The sequence below is a fragment of the Phaethon aethereus genome (assembly GCF_964289735.1).
Source record: "Phaethon aethereus genome assembly, chromosome: W".
NCBI lineage: Eukaryota > Metazoa > Chordata > Aves > Phaethontiformes > Phaethontidae > Phaethon > Phaethon aethereus.
This window is the reverse complement of record NC_138581.1, coordinates 3,408,577-3,430,194: the sequence shown is the minus strand read 5'-3', so window position 1 is coordinate 3,430,194 and position 21,618 is coordinate 3,408,577. Positions and strand designations below refer to the sequence as shown.

General features: G+C 49.2%; 1 protein-coding gene across 3 annotated transcripts; it reads left to right on the top strand.

The window, feature by feature from the left end:
* Positions 1-247: 247 nt before the first annotated feature.
* LOC309415112 (mitogen-activated protein kinase 4-like) lies at positions 248-21,418 on the top strand (the record flags this gene model as incomplete). 3 transcript variants are annotated; one of them, XM_082012560.1, is made up of 5 exons in its annotated part: positions 248-793; positions 10,387-10,531; positions 16,360-16,515; positions 18,686-18,887; positions 20,731-21,418. In XM_082012560.1, the coding sequence occupies 5 exons, from the start codon at positions 248-250 to the stop codon at positions 21,416-21,418; spliced, it is 1,737 nt and encodes a 578-aa protein (XP_081868686.1). The 3 variants fall into 3 exon arrangements, with proteins under 3 accessions (XP_081868686.1, XP_081868685.1, XP_081868684.1); XM_082012559.1 differs by having other exon boundaries at positions 16,360-16,521; XM_082012558.1 differs by having other exon boundaries at positions 10,387-10,552; positions 16,360-16,521.
* Between the last annotated feature and the right edge of the window lie 200 nt (positions 21,419-21,618).

The window sequence follows — 21,618 nt, the reverse complement described above, 5'->3', positions numbered from 1 at the left end:
AAGTCTCTTCTACCCCTTGATTTCTCACCCAGTTTAAAACGTTTTATTTGTGTGTGTGCTTGCATCTTTTTTTACTGCATCTGCATGTCATCTTGAAGCGATGGGCTCAGAGCGAGACCCACCCAAGCATCTGTAAGTAATAATGAGGTGCTTGATTTCAAACCACGTTTGTGATCTGGAAGCCCTTCGACTCTCCCAGTTTTTCAAGTGACGAAGAGGAAAAAGCTGAAAGAGGACAGAGCCCGCGATGGCAGAGAAGTGCGACTGTATCGCCAGCATGTATGGGTACGACCTGGGCTGTCGCTTCGTTAATTTTCGCCCCTTGGGCTTCGGGGCCAACGGGCTGGTGCTGTCAGCCCTCGACAGCAAGAGCTGTCGCAAAGTGGCGGTGAAGAAGATCACCATCGGCGATGCGCGGAGCATGAAGCACGCTTTCCGGGAGATCAAAATCATCCGCCGCCTGGACCACGATAACATCGTGAAGGTGTACGAGGTTTTGGGGCCAAAGGGGACCAACCTGCGTGGGGACTTTTTCAAGTTTAATATGGTGTACATTGTCCAGGAGTACATGGAGACGGACCTGGCACGGCTGCTAGAGCAAGGGAAGCTCGCTGAGGAGCACACCAAACTCTTCATGTACCAGCTGCTGCGGGGGCTGAAGTACATCCACTCAGCCAACGTCCTCCACCGCGACCTCAAGCCAGCCAATATTTTCATCAGCACGGAGGACCTGGTGCTGAAGATCGGTGACTTCGGGCTGGCCAGAATCGTGGATCAGCATTACTCGCACAAGGTAGGCAATTCCAAATAGCTGAGGCCGGTGCTGTCTCGGTGAGCTGCCGGCCGGCACAGGGAGGCATTGAACGCGTGTAGGGTGAAGTGGTTGGACTGTGGTGGATCTTCTCAGGAGAAGCTGGTCCTTGAGCCTGTTTGGGCAACTGTACGCCCTACTGGAGTGGTCACTGGTGGGGCGGTCGCTGGTGGTGGTTACCCTCCGTGCCCCAAACCAGGACGTGTTTCCTGGGGATAGCCCATGGGTTGAGTTCTGCCGAGCACGCCCCAGGGCTCTCCAGCACTGCAAAGCAGCAGGCAGGGCACACGAAGGGTTCAAGTGCCATTTGGGTGTCTTTCCTTGCATTGTATCATATATATCAAATATATACTTATGTATTTTATTCCATCTCAGCAATGGACTGTGCGGAGGTGTGCATTTGTTCTATTTACTTAAGCGACTAAGCTCTGTGTTTCTGGCTTTGCTGCTTTTATAATGAGCTGCTGTTCATCCCCACAGTGGAAGCATGTGGAAAGGGTACCTGGCTCGTCCACAGCCTCTCTGCTTGCCTTTTGTCCTCACTTCTGTGCCAACCTGCCTCTTAAAAACCCATCTCTGTCTGAATTATGGTTATTTAATTGTAGGGAAAGAGGGATGGGTCTCTGAGATACAGTCATATTCTTTCATTTGAGGTCAAGATACAAATAATGTATAAAAGTTTTTGTTCTTTGGTACTTACGTGCTGTATTATAATGTAATAATAATTGCGAGTGGCCGAGTGCAGCCCAGGGCAGCCTGGCGTGCCCCACCGCGGCCCTGCTCAGGGCAGGGGATGCCCAGAGCCCTCCAGGCCCTCCAGACTGGGCATCCCCTGCGATCCCGTCTGTTGGTCCACGCACGTCTTCTTGCGGCAGTCTGTCTGGGATGGAGAAGGAGGAAAAGGAGGAATGAAGCAAAATACCTGCCCTTGAGTATCTGAAATCTGTCCCCTCCTTGGGGGGATCTTTGGGACTGACTCCGTTTTCCTCTCCTGCTGCTGTCACAAACTTCTCTCTGTCAGCCCAAGGAGGGCTGAAACTCCCCAGAAGTGACACTTTCTAACAAGCCGTTAGTGTGCAGTGGGCTGTGGGCTCCTCCGTGAAGAATTGCATTCCCCAGCAGCTGCCAAACCCTGACAAAGTAATTGAAGATACTGAAAACAGTTCCGTACTCAAGCAAAAATGCAGCTATTAAAAGACCTGCATTTTCCTTCTAGTACACTTAATTCGGTGCGGCAGTCTCCTGCAGCAAAACCCTGCCAGTGAGGTAGCCCTGGATGTGTTGGTCTGTCTTGGGACAGGGGGATGGAGAGGGACCTGGCATCCCATGGCCACCTCCAGGCTTTCTCTTGCCCTCGAGAAAGGGAGGTTGGAGCTGGAAGCAGTTCGCGGTGGCATTGCTGGTGGAGCAGCTCATGGTGGGAGCAAGTGGCTGTGGTGACAGCGGGCAGGCAGTGTGGGAGGGAGGTGAGGAAAATGGGTGAGAAGTCTCTGTAACACGCAGTCCTGATGCTAATGGATTTTGGAGGGAGTTGCAGATGTTTAATGCAGGTTGCCATCCAGGCTGGAGGTTTGGTGCAGTGGAGACTTCATCAGCTCACAGACCCACATGGTCCCGGGCGAAACCAAAGTACTGTGTGGTCTGCACCAGTAGACGTGATGCAGTCTGCACCTGGTTTCTGGTTAAAGTTACTATTTGGTATTGTAAGATAAGATAAAATCTGTTTTCTTGAGCTGGACGTTTGTGTGGATGAGTTCAGTGTCCCCCATGGACCCGCTGTCGCCCCTGTGCCAAGGTTTAAATGTGCTTTGATTTACTCGTGGGTTTCTGCCCAGCGCAGCTCTGATTTGGGTGCCGTTGCTTTGCTCAGGAAGGCAGGGAAGGGGAGAGGGAAGAGGATGTTGAAAAGATGATGTTGTGATCCTGAAGCTGAGCCCTGATCTGTTCTGGTTTCTAGTCTGGGGTTTGGGGAGAAAGAAAGCCTGGGGGAAAGGAAGAAGGTTGCAAGGGACATCCGGGAGTGAGCGCGGGGTCCTTGTTACTGCTGCCTCCCCGTCCCGCGCTGCCTTCCTCACCAATTGGTTATTACTCAGCTCAGGAGGAGACTCCTGGCTTTCTCAGTGTGGGTTTTTTTGAAAGTCAGGTGCATTCAGAGGCTTTTACCAAGGGTAACTCCTAGAGAAAACCCCTGCAAACAAGGTAGTGGTACATGAATGCAAAAAGTCACTGATTTTAAGGAGCATCATCTTGTCAGAGACTGCAGGATCAGGGTAGGAGTTGTCTGCCTGTGTCTGCTGCAGAATTATTGTTATTTCTAAGCAATTCTCCATCGCCTTAATAACAGCCAGTGCAGTGGGAAAGAGCTGTCGAGGGCTGCGGCTTTGTGGTGGGATGTAACTTTGCAAGATACCCTTGCACGAGCATCGTCCGATTCTTCCCAGGGCTGGGAGGCTGGAGCATCAGTGCAAAAAACCAGCAGAGCCCCACTGTGCAGAGACCCGGGTACCGCTCCAGAGCAGAGCTGAAAATAGCAGCGCTGCGGTGAGCATCCAGCACCACAAATAATGTCAGTTATTTGTAAATCCTGGTGCTGGGGAGCTCTGTTTGCTGAAGCTGGGTGACAGACACTGCAAAGGCAGAGAGGTACGATAGGAGGGCTGGGATGGGGCTTGGGTCAGTCCCACCTTTGATTTCCAGCTCTTCTCAGCTGGCTCAGAAAAATCAATTCCTCTCTGTATTTCTCTTTCAACCTCCGCTTTCCTCAAGGACTCATACGGATTTATAAGCGCTCTGCTCTCACAGAAAGCATCAGGGGACTGGAGCATCACCGTGTCCGAAGCTGTCGAGCCTCCATCCTGCTGCTGACCGGCATTGAGCAGATCAGGGATCCTTATGCCCTGAATTTTGGTGCTGCCAGCAGATGCTAATGCGGAGCTGCCCCAAAAGCAGATGAAATCCTGCTCCCTGAGTAATTAATTGCTCTAAAGACCCAGTAGATCCAAACCTGGAAGGCAGTGCAGAGCTACACCTCTAGCGTAACGTTTTCTTGCAAGCCTGTGCAGTGAGGCAGGGTTGTCTTAAGCACTTGGATTTATTTTTTTTCCCCTCATGATGTTTTGTATCTGGAATATGCTTAGACTGATGGCTGGGATCTGCTAACATGAAAAATTCCAGGTTGCGTGTTGTCATTCACCTAAAAGGTTACAGCTCTTCTGACCCGATGTTTCTCAAATCCCAAACCATCCTGCTAAGTGTTAAAATGGAAAATAATAACTACAGTGGTGTGTGAGCCGAGTTTTAAACACAGTGTAGAAATACATATACCGTCTAAATAATAGCCCTTACTTGGCAATGTGTCTTGTTTACATGACTTGCAGCAGGCAACTGTTTAATTAAGAGAATTTGGTGGGAAAGGGAGAGCTCTCCAACTCTGAGAGATGCCCTGGACCACAGCGGGGTGCTGGCCTTCACCATCTTTGAAGCAGAGCAGCTTCGCCTGTGTTTCTCCCACCATTTGGGTAGTGTGTGCTGCTCAAATCCCTTTCTCCATGTGGTAAGAGCAGCATGGGGATATCTGTTTGTTTGAAACTTCCCAGGAGCAAATGAGATTAATTTCAAGCTGCCAAGATCACGTCCAGATCTGGGTCTGCACCTTCACGGGCTGCTTAGACTTGACAGCTTAAACTTTACCCCTGCCTCAGGTAAACACACTTCTAAGCTCCCTGGGTGCTTACATACTTGCAAACACCTCTTCAGGGCACAGAATGTCAGGTCTAGCAGGAGAGGACCCTTGGGAGATGATTCTGTGTGCCCCCTCTCTCTGTCACCCTGTCGCTTCCTCGATGCTCTCGCCATTCAGCTGTGCAGGCTCCTTTCTCTTCCTTCTTCCTACTCTTTTTATCCCTGGGAGTCACTAATCCTGATGTTTATCCCTCTAGAACTTCTCCACATTAATCCCTTTTTCCCCGGTCGCCGCTGTTTGTGGTCTGAACGCTTTGCTGTGCGACTCAGCGCCCAAAATGTGAGCTGAGGAGTGCTGGAGATGAAGATAAGGGGCAGCTCCAGCGTCCATGAGCTCCTTATTTTTATGCAAAAGAGTCAAAGCTGAGCATTTCCATTTTCATAAACCACCTCCTTACTGAATGCAAGCATCTCGCCTTCACCATCGGAGTGCTCTGCAATGCCCGAGGCCCTGCCTGCCCCACACCTCGCTGCCTTCCCCCCATGGTCCAGTCCCTGCCTGCATTTCTTCAGAGGCTGCCTGGGTGGGTGTAGCTGCCCATCTATCCATCCATCCCCACTCTTATGCCCTAATAAATATCTTTGGCTCCAAGTGAGAGTCCAGATGTGAACTGCCCCAAGTTTGGGGAGGAAGGGGGTGTAAAAGTGAGATGCTGTCCTCTCTTGAGCACCCTCAGCTCGTACTGGGCAGGAGGGATGGGAGAGCAGGGAGATAGCAAAGTCAAGCATTAAAATTTGGGATAAACCCAGTGGAGAAGACATCAGAAATGCCTGTTGTATGAGGATATGGAGACTTGCTTGAATCTCTTTACTCGGGTGACGAGACAGCAAAGTGGGGTGCTCCTTAGCCTGCCCATGTTGTACAGGATAGTCAGGTTACCTCTTCTGGGGGTCTGGGGGCTCTGCCTGGTGCCCCAAAGTGCTTGGGGGCATCTGCATGGGGCTACCAGGGGACCCTCTCTCCCTTCGCCCATTTTCTATCTTAATTACGGAATTAATTGGTAGAAATTCCATGCTAAGGAGGGTGCAGCAGCCCTTTTAAGGAGAGATCTCATGGTAAATAGTTTCCAGAACATCTTAAAAACCTTTGAAGTCCTCCCTTTGTTTTGTACTTGCTGATCAGTGCAAACATAATAGTTTCCAGTTCATCCAGTAAAATAATAAAATTCCCAGGTGGGTCATCACAAAGAGGTCTTCAAAGGAGATGAGGACATGGGATGTTGCTCCGCTGGAGGGGACCACCCTCCGCATTCAACACTGGGGCAGCTGCCCGTGGCCCCATGCAGCCAGCACTGACACCCCACTGTCACCCCGACTCGGTTATTCTCCTTCTCTGTCCTCTGATGAAGCACGTCATAGTCTGCGGTCCTGAAATAAATGCGTTCTGTCATCCCAAAACGATGAGAACACACGTCACGTTGCTGGAGCCACGCACAACAACAGTTTTATTATTTTATTATGGAGCAAGGTTACTGCAAATCTGGCATCTTTCTCAGCCCCTCCTACAACTGCCCTGTCTGCCTTTTAGAAAATAAGGTTAAAAACTATGCTGTGAAGAGGCAGCAGCCTGCTGCTGTGCCAGGATTATTCCAAAAGCTTGGGGTTGTAGCTATTTTGAGTCGCTCCTCCCTTGGCACTGCAGCCATCTGCACCGGGAGCCGACCCGGCTCCTGCGGCTGCAGCAGCAGAAATCCCATTCCTGGCTGTGGATGGAGGCATGGATACACGGGCTGTGGATGGATCCTGCTGGATTTCCACTTCAGGCGTGCCTGGTCTGCACCTCTGAGGCTTTCTGAGTGCAGGGCTATGGATTTGGGTGTGAAGTGCTCTCAGGAGAAGCTTTGGGCTGCAGCGTTAGGGGGTGCTTGGTTTGCAGTAGGTGGGATCCTGAATTTCAGCATCCACCTCGAGGAGACATGCCCTTGGTCCCTTCAGCACCAAGGAGGAGCTCTGGGTTTGGGTGACGGTTGTTTCGGAGCACTGGTGGGTCTTGGTGCACTCCCCGCGTGGTGCCATGCCATGACAGCTTCCCTCGGCACGCTCGGGATGCAGCTGGTCCAGCATGCAGTGACCAGTGTGACACCGGGATGCAGCAGCAGCCACGCATGCCTGTCTCTCCTTCTGGTGTTGCAAGCAACACCCAAAATCCGTGTTTTGTAGAGATCAGAAAAAGCATTCATTTGTCTTTGCTTTTCTGTTTCCTTGCTGTGTGGTTTGATACGACTTGATGCTTATCCTACCTGTAGTGAATTCATCACCTTTATAGGCTGCTTGAGCCATTCCTGCACGTGCCACAGGAGCAGAGGAGAAGCAGGAAAATGATACTTGAAAATTGCAAAAAAAAATAGCATGGGAGGGCTTGAGAGCAAGCTTTGGACTTGAAACTACTTTTGTTTTTAAATTGACTCCGTTATATTGGTTTTTAAAGAGATTCCAGTGGTTCTTCAGTTCAGAAAGGGCTGTGCTGAATCCACAGAATATTGTCATGAAGATCATAGAATCATAAAGGTTATATGTTCCATCTTAGTTGGAACTGATGAATATGCTTCTGCTCTTGGTCCTTCTGTCTGGGTGAATCTACACGAATGGGGAAATTCTTGTGCTAAAGCCCATGCCTTGCATGTGTGATGGCTGGAAGTGCTCGGGCTCTCCATCCTGCCACAGCTGCTGCCCTTGTGTAAGTCTTGGCATTGCAGGTAAAATAAAATATGTATTTTATATTTAAAAAAAAAATCTAGCCCATGTTTTAGCCACTGTGAAAGGCAGAGCAGACATAGGTGTTGGGGCTGGATAAGCCACTGAGGACTGGGGTGCCATGCTGCCCGGCCGAGGAGCGCTCCCAACTGCTCCTGCCGAAGGACCATGGGCCAGATGGGAAGAATCTTGATTTTTTCAAACCTCCCACCATTCCTTCCCAATATTTACACACACACAAACACCCCATGAGGAAGAGGAAGGATCACCTAGAGCCCAGCAGTAGGATGCCATGGGAAGCAAGGGGAGGTTCAGCTGTATGATCCAAGAGTTGGTGGGATGGAGAGAAGCTGTAGGTTGCTCCTCTCCATGGGTCCTTCCTGGGCTTGGCAGTGGGTGACCCAATGGTCTGGGTTACGCTGCAGATGAAAGCAGGGAGACAACGATCAAATACATGGTGATGGTAACTGAAGAGGGAAGCGCAATGAGAAGCGCTGCTAATTAATTACCATCAGTAACCTCACATGGCAGGGGAGGGGTTGGAGATGTATCCAAAATGTTTGTTGAGATTTTGGAGGGAGTTTTCTCTGATAGGTAAAAGATGCCTAGAGAAAGAAGGCTTGGCTTGTGGCAACATATAGATATTTGCAATATATTGCTCATACATTTTACATGGTGCACACCCCCCTGAGAACTCAAATCCGTCTTGCTGTCAGAGGGGAGAAACATATGAACTGAGCGTTAAACCTGTAAGGAAAGTGGCATTCCTTTGCTGGGAAAGGGAGGAAATTGCTCTGGCCAGGAATTGCCCTGGATCACTATCCCCAGAGTTTATTTTCTTAGGATCTTTCCAATAAATACCAATGTCTCTGTTGTTGGGAATAATTTCAGTAGTTGAAAAGCGGCAATCTGATCGGATAACGCCTGGGGGCTTTTGTGCCCGTTCTGATTCAGCAGCATTAGCAAAAATACAGCAACATTAAATGAAACTTCTCAGCTAATCAGTCTCCATTACAACTTATCTTAAGAAGACCAAAATTAAAATGTTCTTTGAAAAGTAAACCCTTTATGATTAAAAGCTTGATGACTTGCATGTTCGGCAATTGGAACAAAAACCCATATTGGGGGAAGAGGAGTGTTATAAACCTCGTAGTGTTTGTGGTGATGCGTTACTCTTGCGTCTAGGCTGAGAGAGGTATCCTATAATATCCTAGGAGATGTTATATAGCATAACTGCATCCACAGTTGTATTGCAACTGAAAACAGTTTATGAAATTATGTCAGTTAGGATGGAGTTTTTAACTGAGTTTTTGCATGAACTGTATTTATGCTGTTATTGCATTTTGATACTCTCCAAATGCTTCATGGCCTTCAAATGCAGTTCAACTTTATAATTTAATTTTATTTTGTCTTTTGTACGGTGTTTCAATCTACCTCGTTCTCCTAATGCATTATATTTAATGTAGAAAATACCACTTAGGAATATTCCAACATTATTCTGGTGAAATAACCATTCATGTCCAACCCCAGTGTGGCACCCGTGCATCCGGAGCTTGGCCGGCGGACAAAGCCGGGGGCGCTGGGACATCCCTTAGGATGCCAGCGTTATTTGCAGGATTGAACGCGTCCCCTTGATTTCAGCGGGAGCTGCTGAGCGCTTGGCACTTGTGTTAAATCTCCCGGGTGAGTTCAGGAATGGGAAGGGCTGTGGTCCGAAGCGACGATGGCGCTCCGTCTTTGTCCCATGGGGTGCTGCTGAGGGCATCTCCTTTAAAACCAGGACAAGCATCCAAACTGACCATCCTCACTGTAAGCAAGGTAGGACGGAGGACGAGGACCTGTCCCACGCAGGGGCCCCAGCGGCTGGGTGACAAGAGAGGGAGGCGATTTATTACGCAGGACTCAGGCTCAGTGCAGAATGGGCAGGGTTTCCTATCCCTCTTCATGAGCTAGCTCATCCCTGAAAGGGCTTTTCCACTTACCCCGTGGCATCTTATTTTCAACAGTTCTTGGCTAGGAGCCCTTGCGGGGCTGTGTTATCTGCTCGGCAATGCTTCAAAACATCTGCCGGTCCAGGAGACTTTCCTTCCAGGCTGTAGTGATTCTCCTCCATAAATCTGTTTTCCTGCCTGTCCCCTTGTTCTCCTCTATTACGAGATCTCACGTCTCACCCCTGTGAGATGCTGCATGGGCTCATCCGCAGTTCCCAGCACGTGCCCCAGATGGAAGCGGGGTTCACTGCAGCAGCATCCCGAGGATGCAGGCGCGGCAAACTCACCCGGCTTCTGTGCAATGCCGGATCCTGCTGAGCGCATCCTCTGGGTGCTGCTGGCTCGGGAGCCCTGTGCGCTCCCCGTGCCACGTCTGCTCTGGGCTCGTGTGTCCTCCGGTGCTCGCTGTGGGTTTGTGCTGACCCACGGGTGGCTGCTCTTTCGTGGGCTCCCTTGGGAAGTCCTGCCCTTTTCAGCATCAGTGCTGGGAGTTGGATCCATGGGAACTCAGCGGTACATAGCTTGCTGTTTACATAGCCAGCGGTTTAGGTACCTATGGAGGGACTATAGATATAAGATTAACTAGAGATGGAATCAGCAAAAGATTTCAAACTGATAACATTTGGAAATCCAAGCACTGTGCTTGCGGGTACTGAGCTGGGAAAGGCTTCCTTCACGCACCCGTGGGTTATAGCTAGGACCCAGCAAAGTACTTAAATAACGTGCTTAACTTCCAAAAAGTTTCAGATGGTCAAATTGGGATTTATGTAATACATCTAAGTCTTCTAATAGTGACCTGAAATAACTTTTGCAGGTTCGATCTGCAAGTCTGTGCTACTAAAGCCATCTGTCCTTTGCAGAAGATGCTGCAATACCATGGTAACAAACAGCAAATAAGTTTTTTGGGAGCAGCAAGTGCTTTGCCTCCTGAAGCACCAAAGCATTTCTGTTTCCAGCATTGTATGTCTCACCGCTTTGCTTCCTGCGAGATAGAGAACCACAGCCTGCTGTAGGTGCAGCACAAGCGTGGTGGGCAGGTTCCTCTGCAGGATCCGATGGTGGGGCCACGGTGGGCAGCGAGGGCTGACTGGGGAGGAGCGAAGGAGCTCCCTTGCAAGGTTACTGACGTCTCTGTCTCTGCTTTTTCAGGGTTACCTTTCCGAAGGCTTAGTAACAAAATGGTATCGCTCCCCCCGCCTCCTCCTCTCGCCAAACAACTACACCAAAGCCATCGATATGTGGGCAGCCGGCTGCATCCTGGCCGAGATGCTGACAGGAAGGATGCTCTTCGCTGGTAGGTTTCTGGCTCCTGTTGGTTAATTTTTTTTCTTCTTCTCTCCTTCCTCGCAACCCAATTTGAAGGCTTTTTAGTGTGGCAGAGGGAATTCCCCTCTCCTTGCCAGCCAAGGCAACGCTTGTAGCATTGCTGCAGGGATCCTGCACTTGGTTATGAGATGTGAGAGCTGTCTCCAGAGCAAACTTCACTTGTACAACCTCTGCTATTAGAGGGTCCCTTGTTTGGTGCAAACTTCCCTGGTACAGGCAGGCCTTTGAGGCCGGAGAAGAGTTACCATCTTGATTTTCACTCTGCCTTATTGCGCTTGTCTGGGATGGACGTGGGGTGCTACGGGTGGGATGGCACCCAGTGGGAAGCCACCGGCCGGTGGGGTGCCCAAGGCTGGCCGGGATCAACGGTGCCTCTGTGCCAAGACTTGCTGGGCAGGGATGGTCTGCTGCCAAAAGCAAAACCCCAAACAAAGAACAATTCTGATGAAACAACAAAACCTTTTTCTATTTCTGGGTTTCCAATAGAAAATAAGAGCTTCTTGTTGTGAGGGAAGATGCTAAAAAAATATCATGGGGTGGAGTATAAGGACAAAAGATAATGTGGCCTTGTCCCAAGAGGTTTGTCCTCTGTGCTGTGGATTTGAATTGTGATTGGTGTCTTCAAGGTATTTCTTTTCTTTGAGGGAAAACATTTGAGTGCCACTACCCATTTTCAGCCATTTTCAGGATTTTCCTATAAGCAGGTACTGGAGTTGTAAAGGTGCAGTGCAAGGAAAAGACGACAAAAAAAGCACCAGCAAGGAGCACATAATTATCAGTGCAGCATTTGAAGCTTGACTCTGATGTTCTTGAGAAGCAAATCTTTATTTAATACAATTCCAAAAATGCCACTGTCTGGTGCAAAGCTGTGCTTCCCAAGCTGGGACGTGGAGCCGTTCATGCAAGAATGAAGCAGCTGCTCTCTGGCTATCAAAGGAGCCCGAGGTCTGCCAGCGATGCTCCTCCCTGATTGTCTCTACCCTCGCCCATTAGCGTTTTGAATGACAAGGTTTAACGCATTTTGTGAGCAGCTGTTTGCAGAGTTGTGTAAATAAATAATTAGACCCATTAATAATGGAGAAGGACATTTTCTTCACACTTCTTTCAGTGCACTGCAGAGCTCTGCAGCCGGTGCTTGATTGCAGCTGCTCCGTCGCTCCCTCCCCACTCCTGCTTGCAGCTTCCATATCTCTTTTGTGGAAGCTGTAAATTAAGCAGTCTGTAGCATTTCGAAGAGATCACTGAAATTACTTCTCTCTTTTGCCTTCCTCTCATTCTCGGTCTTCCCTCCCCAAAATTTTCAAATCCAGGGACTTCAGCTCCAAAAATTATGCATCAGACCTGGCTGTTCCTGCTGCCTCCTTGGGATATATCCCAGGAGCAAGGACGTCTCCACGTGCTGCTTGTCCCTGCGGGCACAGGGCATTTCTGGTATTGCTGGGAAACGCTGCACATGAGTGAGCTCCCGAGACAGCTCTGCCAGCCGCCTCCCCTTGCCGAGCCGTGGTTTGCACCGTGCAAGAGTCTTTGAGCTTTCTGGGTAGAAGCAAACTGGACGATAAGGCTAAGGCTTTGCCAGTCCAGGGCGCTGGACCCAAACTAGTCCCAGGTAAACCAAAGCAGCAGAAGCAAATCCCAGCACAGGTGGCAGGGTCCTGGTCCTCCAGGAGTTGCACCAGACTAGAGCAGCGCAACGCCTCTTATTAAAGTGGGTGTAGCTGGAGCCCCAGGAAAATCCTTTTGGACTCTTAAGTCAATCTCTTTTTTCCTATATTTGCTCCTCATGTCAAACAGCAAAACAAGACTGGCTTTGTCCAGGTCCTTCTCTGGCCATCCCCATCAGAGCACCCCAGCACTCATCTTTGTCCTGGTTTTCCAAACTCTGCTTGACCCCTCTCTCAGCCCCAGCTTGGTTTTTGTGCTGTTTGAGGACCCCAGGAATAGAAACTCCATTGGCTGACACCAGCCATCTACTGCCTAGGTGTCCAACCTGCTCCCTAAAGCTCCCTCCATGGTCAAGGCAGAAGCAAAGGCAGCTCCAGGATGTGATTCGTCTGGCCTCTCTTAGCTGTCTGCCTTCAGCTGAGATTGTGCCTTAGAAATATTTATTTTTCTACTACTGCTCATAAAGAGCATCTGGAGAACAAGCTGAAGTGCCCATGCTGGTGTTGCACATGGCTACAGATGAGATCAATCCTGTCCAGGCTGGCCGGGCAAGGTGCCCCAGAGCAGCCATACAGGAACCTACTTCGCAGGTTGGTTCCCAAGAGTCCACAGCAGATTAGAGATCAGGAGACGGGATTTGGCACATCACAGACTGGGCTCAGCTGGACACATGCTGTGAGCATCCCTGCTCCTCTGCTTTCAGACCTGTGCAATCCCAGTTGAAGGTAGGACACTTAGTTAATGGGTGGGGATCGAAGCCGAAGCTCAAAATACATATTCCTTTTGGGTTGCTTTAAAAATAGTTTGTAGACTTGTTACGGGAAGGTCTTGGCCCCGTGCCCTGTTTTCCTGGCCTCCTCCTATACCAGTAAGTAAAGAAGAGCCGGGGTGGGAGCTTGGCAGTGGGGCAGGGTGCCCGTGGTGTCCCATGCCATGTACTGTCTTTCATCTGCTGGTGGCCAAAGAGGAGGAGAATAAAACCCCACTCAGAATAGCTAAAACTGGCAAACATTTGCAGGACAGCATGGGTTCATCTTTGCTTTTGCTTTTCTTCTCTTTGCTTGGGAGAAGGAGTTTGTCCCCAGCCAGCTGCAGCCCCCATTGCTGCAGGACAAGACTTTTGGAGAGTGCTGGGTCACCAGCAAACACCCCGTGGCAAATAACAGCGACGTAGTTCCCAGAAAGTTGCAAATCTCCAGTAATTGCCTTACGCTGGATAAATTGTTTTTTGAGTATGCGTCAGCGGCACAATTTAAATTGGGTGCTTAGCATAAGTCAATATAATTAACTCAGTTGTCTATCTGGGGTGCTTAAGCAATGCAGTTAAATTAAGGTGCTCGGTTATTAGGAATAGATGTCACTCGCTGCTTTCGTTCTCCTATGCAAGTTAATGAACACCCAGCAGAGAGGGACCCTCGCCCTCCCTGCAGCCCCATCTCTGGGCAGTGCGGTGGCAGGAGCAGCTTTGGGTTTGGCAGAGCCCCGGGAGGGCACAAGAAGTTTGGCTAACCCAAAGCTCACAGGGGCGTAGCACGTCTCCAACAGCTAAAATCTGGCTCACAGACCTTTAGAGAGCTCCCCACCATGAGCAGCATGGAAGACAGGGAAGAGCATCCATAACTGAGCGACTACAGCTCCCTCCAGTGACTTTTCCACCCTCTACTGGCAAAGCATCTCTGAAAGCATCACCAGTGGAAGCAAGAGAAAATAGGAGAAAAAGAAAAGCTGCCTGTCCTCATGGTTCTCCGTGGGGATCACCAGCGGGGCCGTGCCTGTGACCAAGAGCTAGGAGGTGGCGCGATGGCTCTTCCCATGGGATCGGTGCTTCCTCCTGGAGGATTTGCTAGCAGGGCTTGGGTGTTCAGCTGGGACTTGGCTGCAAGCCCGGGGAAGGGTTCTCTTTTCCCAGACATGATGCGGAGCTCCTTGTTCTCTCCTTGGGTAACGACAGCATGTTGTGTTTATTCTGTCTGTAGTTCGTGTTTTTCTTTTCAGGAATTAATGCTTCCAGAAGGTCCCTAGAAATTACATAAATAGAGGATAGTGGTGGAGAATTGGGTTCCTGAGAGCCATAATTCAATGCTTCCAGCATTGCATTAGCAGCTTCTTTGTGTGACTAAACACGGTGCCCTTTTGCTGCCAGGTACCTTCAGTGAGCAGTAGCTGGAGCTGCACTGAGAAGAGCCACAATGCTTTTGTGACTTTTCATACCCTGTAATTTTGATCACAATTTGGGAATTAGCCTGACTAACAAGGTGTTTGTTTCCTGATGGTCATCTTTAGTTTCTCCTGGAGCCATGCTGTGAACCTCTAAATGTCATAAAATTAGTTTTTCTGTAGGAAGGTGAATTCGTTTGCCCAGGATTGATATTAGGAGGGTGTCCCACTGTCTTTTTTGCTTCTCCTATTGCTCTATCTTCTTCTGAGGCTTTGTTCTGAGCAGACGGGTGCTGTGATGGTGACCAGCTGTGCTAACGTCAGTGTTGGTTTGGGGCTGTCTTAAGTTCGTTGCCATGTCCTGGCTCAGAGCTCTGCCATTCGCCATGAAAGTGGCCACAACTGCATTCTACCAAACCTTGTTGGAGTGATGAGGCCATGACGGATGGAGACCCTTTCTCAACCTTGACATTTGGACCTTCCCTTGCCCAAGGGGTGTGTTTAGGGTTAGGTCCCTGGATGCAAGTCTGGAAACCTCCTGCAGACAGACGGGGAGCTCTGGGCTGGGAAGGACAGCCCCTGCGAGGTCCCAGGGACCCCCGAAGGGATGGGGTTGCCTGAGGGCGTGATACCAGTAATGGTCTCCGCCATCCCCTACGAATTGGCCTCTCCACCCTCCCTGCAGACTCAGAAGTGCTGTGCCATAAATGAGGCTTGCTCACTCCTCTTGCTACGGATCAGCCAGGTGCTGCTTGCCGGTGAAGCAGCCTGAAATCCATCAGTGGGACAGCAAGGGGCTTGGTAGCCCAAAAATCCCCGTTGGTTTGTCTGCCCCAGCCAGCTCACTGTCTTAATGGATAGTCCTGCCTCTAATGACAGAATATTTATAACCGGTGTTTCTGGCAGACAGAAAATCAATAGTGCAACTCAATATTTCTGCCAGCCTGCTTCTCTGTACACGTAGGAAGCTGGAAATCAGCTGTGGAGCTCTTGGTCGTGTCTAATAGTGCGCTAAAGAATGGGATTAAGGTTCATTAACGAGGCGGTTGGCTCTGCTCAGCTGGTGCTGCCACTTCTCTCCTCTCCTTGACTGGTAGCCAGACCTGAGCTGGGACTTAGGGATACATGGATAAATATGTCCTGAAGGAAAAGGATTAAAAATATATATGATTGCTCGTAGCAGTTGTGGGAATTGTCACCATCAGAGCCTTGACGTCGTGCCCAGCAGCCAGGTGGGACCTGGTCAGAAAACCCCCTTCCCATTGGGAGAGCGCAGAGGTTGGGCACTTGCATTCATTTAAAGATGAAGCTTTGGCACCCCTGGAGCTGGGTTCATGATCTTTTTGTTATCATTGGGGTTGTGGCAGCACTTTTTGTCACTGCTGCACAGAGGCACTTTGCTTCTCAGCATAGCACAGCATGTGGCAGGGACACGTGGTGGAGATGGCGTTGGGCGCTGCCCTGCCCGGCTGCAGCCGTGTGAGCTGGGATGCTTCATCTGGGGCTGTGAACAAACCCAGCCGCGGTATTGCTTAAAGAGGGTCGTCAGTTTTGAGGCCGTTAGAGACGATATTTGTCTCCATGGACCCACCGATGGATAATAGCTCCCATGCCTGTGATTTCAGTTGGTACATTTTCTGCTGTGTAGCCATTTTAAAAAGATGTCTAGGTTAGTCAAAAAGCTGCACAGACAGTCTCAGGGGGATTACTGTAGGAGATCAGACTGTCTAGGTTAACTCTTTCAGCCTGAAAAAGAAGTGGCCTGGCTGGGAGTCCCACCATATTTTCCATGGAGCAAAGAGTGGCAGCTAATGCGGGGATGCATCAGCGTGGAGGGGCTGACGGGAGATGCGGCGCTGCGGTGACGTGACTCTATTCAGAGGGGTGGTCATGCAGGAGGGTGGCCAATAATACCAACTACCTCCCAATTTAACTTGTGGGTCTCAACTCACTGCCTGTTTTTTACCCATTTAGGGGGTCACGAGCTAGAACAGATGCAGCTTATTCTGGAGACGATCCCAGTTATCCACGAGGAAGACAAAGAGGAGCTGCTCAAAGTGATGCCCACGTTCATCAACAGCACCTGGGAAGTGAGGAAGCCACTGCGCAAGCTGCTCCCTGAAGTAGACAGTGAAGGTAGCGTGGTGCCTGCTGGCTTCGGCAATGTCCTTCTCCTGGGACTTACCCCGGCTGCTGTGTTTTTGGATCTATTTCCCCAGGGAGTCACAGGAATTGTCTTCTAAGGCCAAGTGCATGAACACTGGTGAATGGGATTCAGGTATCTGGGGGTTTGCAGTGCATGGTCCCACCTGTAGCTCAGGTGTCCCCACTGCTGTCCCTTCTGGGTCCTGCTTGACGTCCCACCAGGGAAGGCATGGGCTGCAGGACAGCACTCATGATGCACTAGCTTTCTCACAGGTAGCTCATACAGAAATAGGAGTGAAATAGTCTTCCAAGACTATTCCAAGACACTTCCAAGGCACATCCCCTTCATGCCAGCCTTGCTTCCCTCCCTTCCCTTTCCTCTTCTGGAGCTGCAAGTGAGGGTTTAGCCCAGAGGTTATTTTCAAGCCCTGTTAATTTTCTTGCTCTGCTTTTTGGATGAACACAATTTTATAGTACAAGAAAATAAATGCTTTTGCTCCACAAACATCTGAACTCCATGAACTACAGGCAGAAATGTTGTCCAAGTGCTCTGAGGCTTGGACATCACTCGTGTTGGGCTGTCACAGCCTGCAATGCTCAAATACCACTTCAGCCTCTTCCCTCCTTTGGCTAAAGCTTAAAAAAAATCAGTAGTGTGTTGTTGTGAGGGGGCTGCAAACCACAGGCTTTTGGACCTGAACTTCTGCCTGGAGCAGCTTTGTAGGCAGTGAGAGCTTGCAGGTCGGCAGCCAGAGTTGAGCAGTGCGGACCACGGCATGTCAGCTCTTCTGAGCTCCTTCCAAGGCTTAAACCAGGCTGCTGGACCTGGCCACCTGCTTTTGGGAAGACGTCAAGACCAAGCCCGTCATGTTTGCTGGCATAACTCTTCGTTACAAGACGTCCACTATATGGGCTTGGCAATGCGATACCCATCGGCCCGGGTTACCCAGGGACCGCGTCAGCCTCCGGCAAGCAGGAATGGATTTATTCCCTGTCGTTACTGCGGGAAAAAAGGTTACCTGCGCTCCTTACATAATTCATCAACATTTTCCTGCCTCTCTGACCTGTAATGCATCGTAATATATAACTTGTAATATATCGTTCCACCATGCCTCTTGCCCGCAGTCAGTGACCTTATGAAGCTATTGATTCCTTCCTACTTAATTAGTCCAAGCAATGAAATAATCCCGTGGGAGACAATCGGATATTGGTTAATGTTTAAGCACTGAGGCAATAGGTATGGCCTGCCCTTTCTGCTGAGTGATTTTGCCCCTAAAGAAACTGTCCCATTCCCACAATTACATCTTTGGTGGGGATATTTCTGAAGGTACAATGTAAAATTTATAACTGAAGAAAGGCATATTCCTATTTGTACCATCTGAACTCTAAGGGTCTTTTCCATGTACCAAGAATCAACTGAATAAGCAACATCTTTAATGATAGGATTGGATCTTTTTCACATAACCTCAGTAAAAGGAATCATCAAAGAAACCACAACAAACCCTCTACGTTTAGATTTGATTCTAGTCACTTTAATTGCACTTAATTTCCTCCTTCGTCATTGTAGAAAGAGTTCATGCTCCACAGTCTTTTAAAAATAATTTTAAGCACTCAGAATTCTTTAAATATTAATGGATAAAATAATTTCATAGTGTTGATCACACAGAAGACTTAAAAAAAATTGCGCTTTAAATCTAATCCTGCTTCAGTTGCACATAAAGATGTGAAATCAGTTGTCTGAAACACAACGTGCCTGTCGAATGGTTCTGAGAGCGTGGAATCAAATCCAACACTGTCCAAAAGTCTTTTTGGGGTAGGAGCTTAGCCTTCTGGCCCAGGATCGCAGCACCAGGTATAACGTGTATATGCTGTCCTGTGGAGGTGTGATGCTCTCACAGTCATTTCTCCTGCCTTGCTAGATGAGCTGACACCTGCGGGCTGCAGGATTGCTCCACTGCAAGCACACAGCTCCCGTGGGGGTAAGATGGATGCAGCCAGGACAGAAGTGCCCATTTTAGATGCACACGGGGTGTGACCTTTAATTCCTTCCTTACTTCGAGGGGATTTGTTATGGGGCATTCACAAGGCTCATCCTGGAGAGGAAGCTGGTATTGCTTTTAAGGAATTAATGAGCTTGTTTCTCTCTGCTTCGCAGCTATTGATTTTCTGGAGAAAATACTGACATTTAACCCTATGGATCGATTAACGGCTGAGATGGGTCTGCAGCATCCTTACATGAGTCCCTATTCCTGCCCCGAGGATGAACCAGTGTCTCAGCACCCGTTCCGCATCGAGGATGAGATTGATGATATTTTACTGATGGAAGCCAACCAGAGCCAGATGTCTAACTGGGACAGGTACGGTACCTAGAGCTGGGTCAGAGACCAGATACTGGCTTAAATTCTTTAGGCAGAACTTGGTTGGTGAGTCTCTGACCTGCTTGAGTTCAGTCACACGTGCTCCAGACCCACGGAGAACATCTGCTTTTCCTTCTTTGTGCCATATTGTAATTCTGGCCCAAGCTGGCACCTTGCTGAAGCCAACAAGAGGTTTGTCACTGATTCCATCAGGGAGCACATGTTGCGTCTGCACCTTCCAGTTACCGAGTATCTTTCCGCTCTTGGTTTTATTAACAGCCTATATTGTCCTCATTTGAGTTACATCTGTTTAAATGACACTATGGTTCTTCCCTCTGTCCTCTGTCCCTATGATACGAGTTATAAAGTAATGTAATTCTTGTACCTTTCGGGGACTGGGCCTGTTTTGGAGCTCTATATTTATCACTTTCCAAGGTGTGTAAGCCCCAGAGGCCACAGATCTGGGGTCTTTTTAAAAATCCTTAATTGTGCTGACTTTTAAGTGGTTTGCTGAAAGTCATACAGGTAGTTTAGGGCAGATAAGAGCCTTGAGCTGAGGTCTCTCATGTCGTATGTGATTACCCCAGTTACTAGGCCAGTCCCAGTACCGGAGCAGGTAGGAAGGACGAAAGAAGCATCTAAGAATTAACTAGGTTCACTTTCCTATGGAGCTCCTTCCAGCTGAGCAGGGTGAGCTGGCGGAGGATGTCTGCAGCGCTGTTCCTCTGCACAGCAATTAAATCTCCTCGCCTTCTTAATCCACTGTATTTCACCATCATTGAAAAAATACTCTAAAGAAATCCCTTGCCTTCGCTATTATTAATCTCTTTGCCTGAGTGAACAAGTATCAGGGTGGAGTCTGGGGAGGACAAGGTAAATTAGGTAGGGAGGAAAGCTGGAAGCTTTTCTCAGGATATCCGTCTTCAGTGTATCACCACCGCCCCAGCATCCCTGCGAGTTACAGTCCCAAAAGCAACAAATCAGCTGCTGGAGGTCACCTGGTCACCCTTTTATCTCTTGGCTTCCTTGATGTGACGGAAGAAGCTGGGACCTAGACTGTTGGTCCTGCCACCCATCTGGGGACATCTGCTATAGGGCCACAAACTTTTGCAACACAAGCTGAGTGTGTCAGAAACAGGAAGTGATTTTGCCTGTGTGCTGTGGGACACCTGAAGAGCATTTGATTGCCGGGACATCGATCCCCAATACCTGGGATAACACATCTTTTAAAGGCAGCTCGGTTAGGAACCAGTAAATTAGAGATCACTTTGAAAACCACGGGTGTTGTTGGGTAATTGCAGTCAAGGGAGTTCGACTAGTTTGAGAAGTTATCACTTAGCAAGGTGACCCTTAGGGATGCTCTTGGTCCACAACGTCAGAGTAAACTGCTGATGTCCAATCTCAGTGGGGATTTAAGCTCATCTTTTTCATTTTTATGGCAGCAAACAACGAGCACTTACACTGCAGGTGCTTGTCTGTGGGCTGAGGGATGATTTGGTGATTAATATTGTTAATCATGTTTTAATCCCAAGTGGAGAGAAGGTGACCATCAGTTAAATGAAGGGGCCAGTTGGTTTGGCTGTTGGGCTTTTTTTCCCACTACTGGTGCTGTCCATGCATCCTGGGAAAGCCTCAGACTCCTCATAAATTACTCCGGCCCTCTGCCCTTTTTAATACAAGAAAAAGGTCTCTAATATTAACAGGAATTTATAGATCTATAGGTAAGCACTATATTAGCAAGAAAAAGGTAAAAACAGCAGCAGCAGCGTGCATATCTGTTTGAGCGCTGCTGTTTCTAACAAAGCCATCATCTGCATGTCTAACAGCAGCACGTCTTTTGCAGGTATCACGTAAGCCTCTCCTCTGATTTGGAATGGAGACACGATAAATACCACGACATGGATGAGGTTCAGCGGGACCCCCGGGCAGGGTCTGAATCCATCGCTGAAGAAGCGCAAGTTGATCCACGGAAATACTCCCAAAGCAGCTCGGAGAGGTTCTTGGAGCTATCCCACTCATCCATGGACCGAGTATTTGATGCCGATTGTGGGAAATCGTGTGATTACAAAGTGGGGTCACCTTCCTACTTGGACAAATTGCTGTGGAGAGACAATAAGCCCCATCATTACTCAGAGCCCAAGCTGATTTTAGATTTATCCCACTGGAAAAGAGCAACCATAGCACCTGCAGCTGAGCTATCGTTGGAAGAAGAACCATCCAACCTCTTTCTGGAGATTGCTCAGTGGGTGAAGAGCACACAGGTGGGTCTCGAGTGTCCCAGTCCTCTTCCGGAGATTCAGGAACGGAGCCTGCCATCTTCTCCTCACCATCTCCGCAAAGAACCCACGGAGGTGAACAGTGAAACAGACCCTGAATTTGACTTGGATGTCTTCATCTCCAGGGCACTGAAACTTTGCACAAAACCAGAGGATCTTCCAGACAACAAGCTCAATGACATCAACGGGGCCTGCATATCTGAGCATCCCGGTGAGATTGTACAAACAGAGGTGTACCAGAAAGAGCGATGGTGAGGAACCCACACCCGGGAAACCCCGCTGTATCTCCCTGTTCCTCTCTGATGGTGTGGCCATTGCCGGGGGCTGAGTGGTTTCCATCTGTCATTGAGCATCTGTTTTTTTACACTATACCGAATGCCTTTTTCTGAAAGGCCAGCACAAACCACATGCCCCTTTTGATGCCTTAGAAATACCTTTAAGGGAATCAAGAGGTG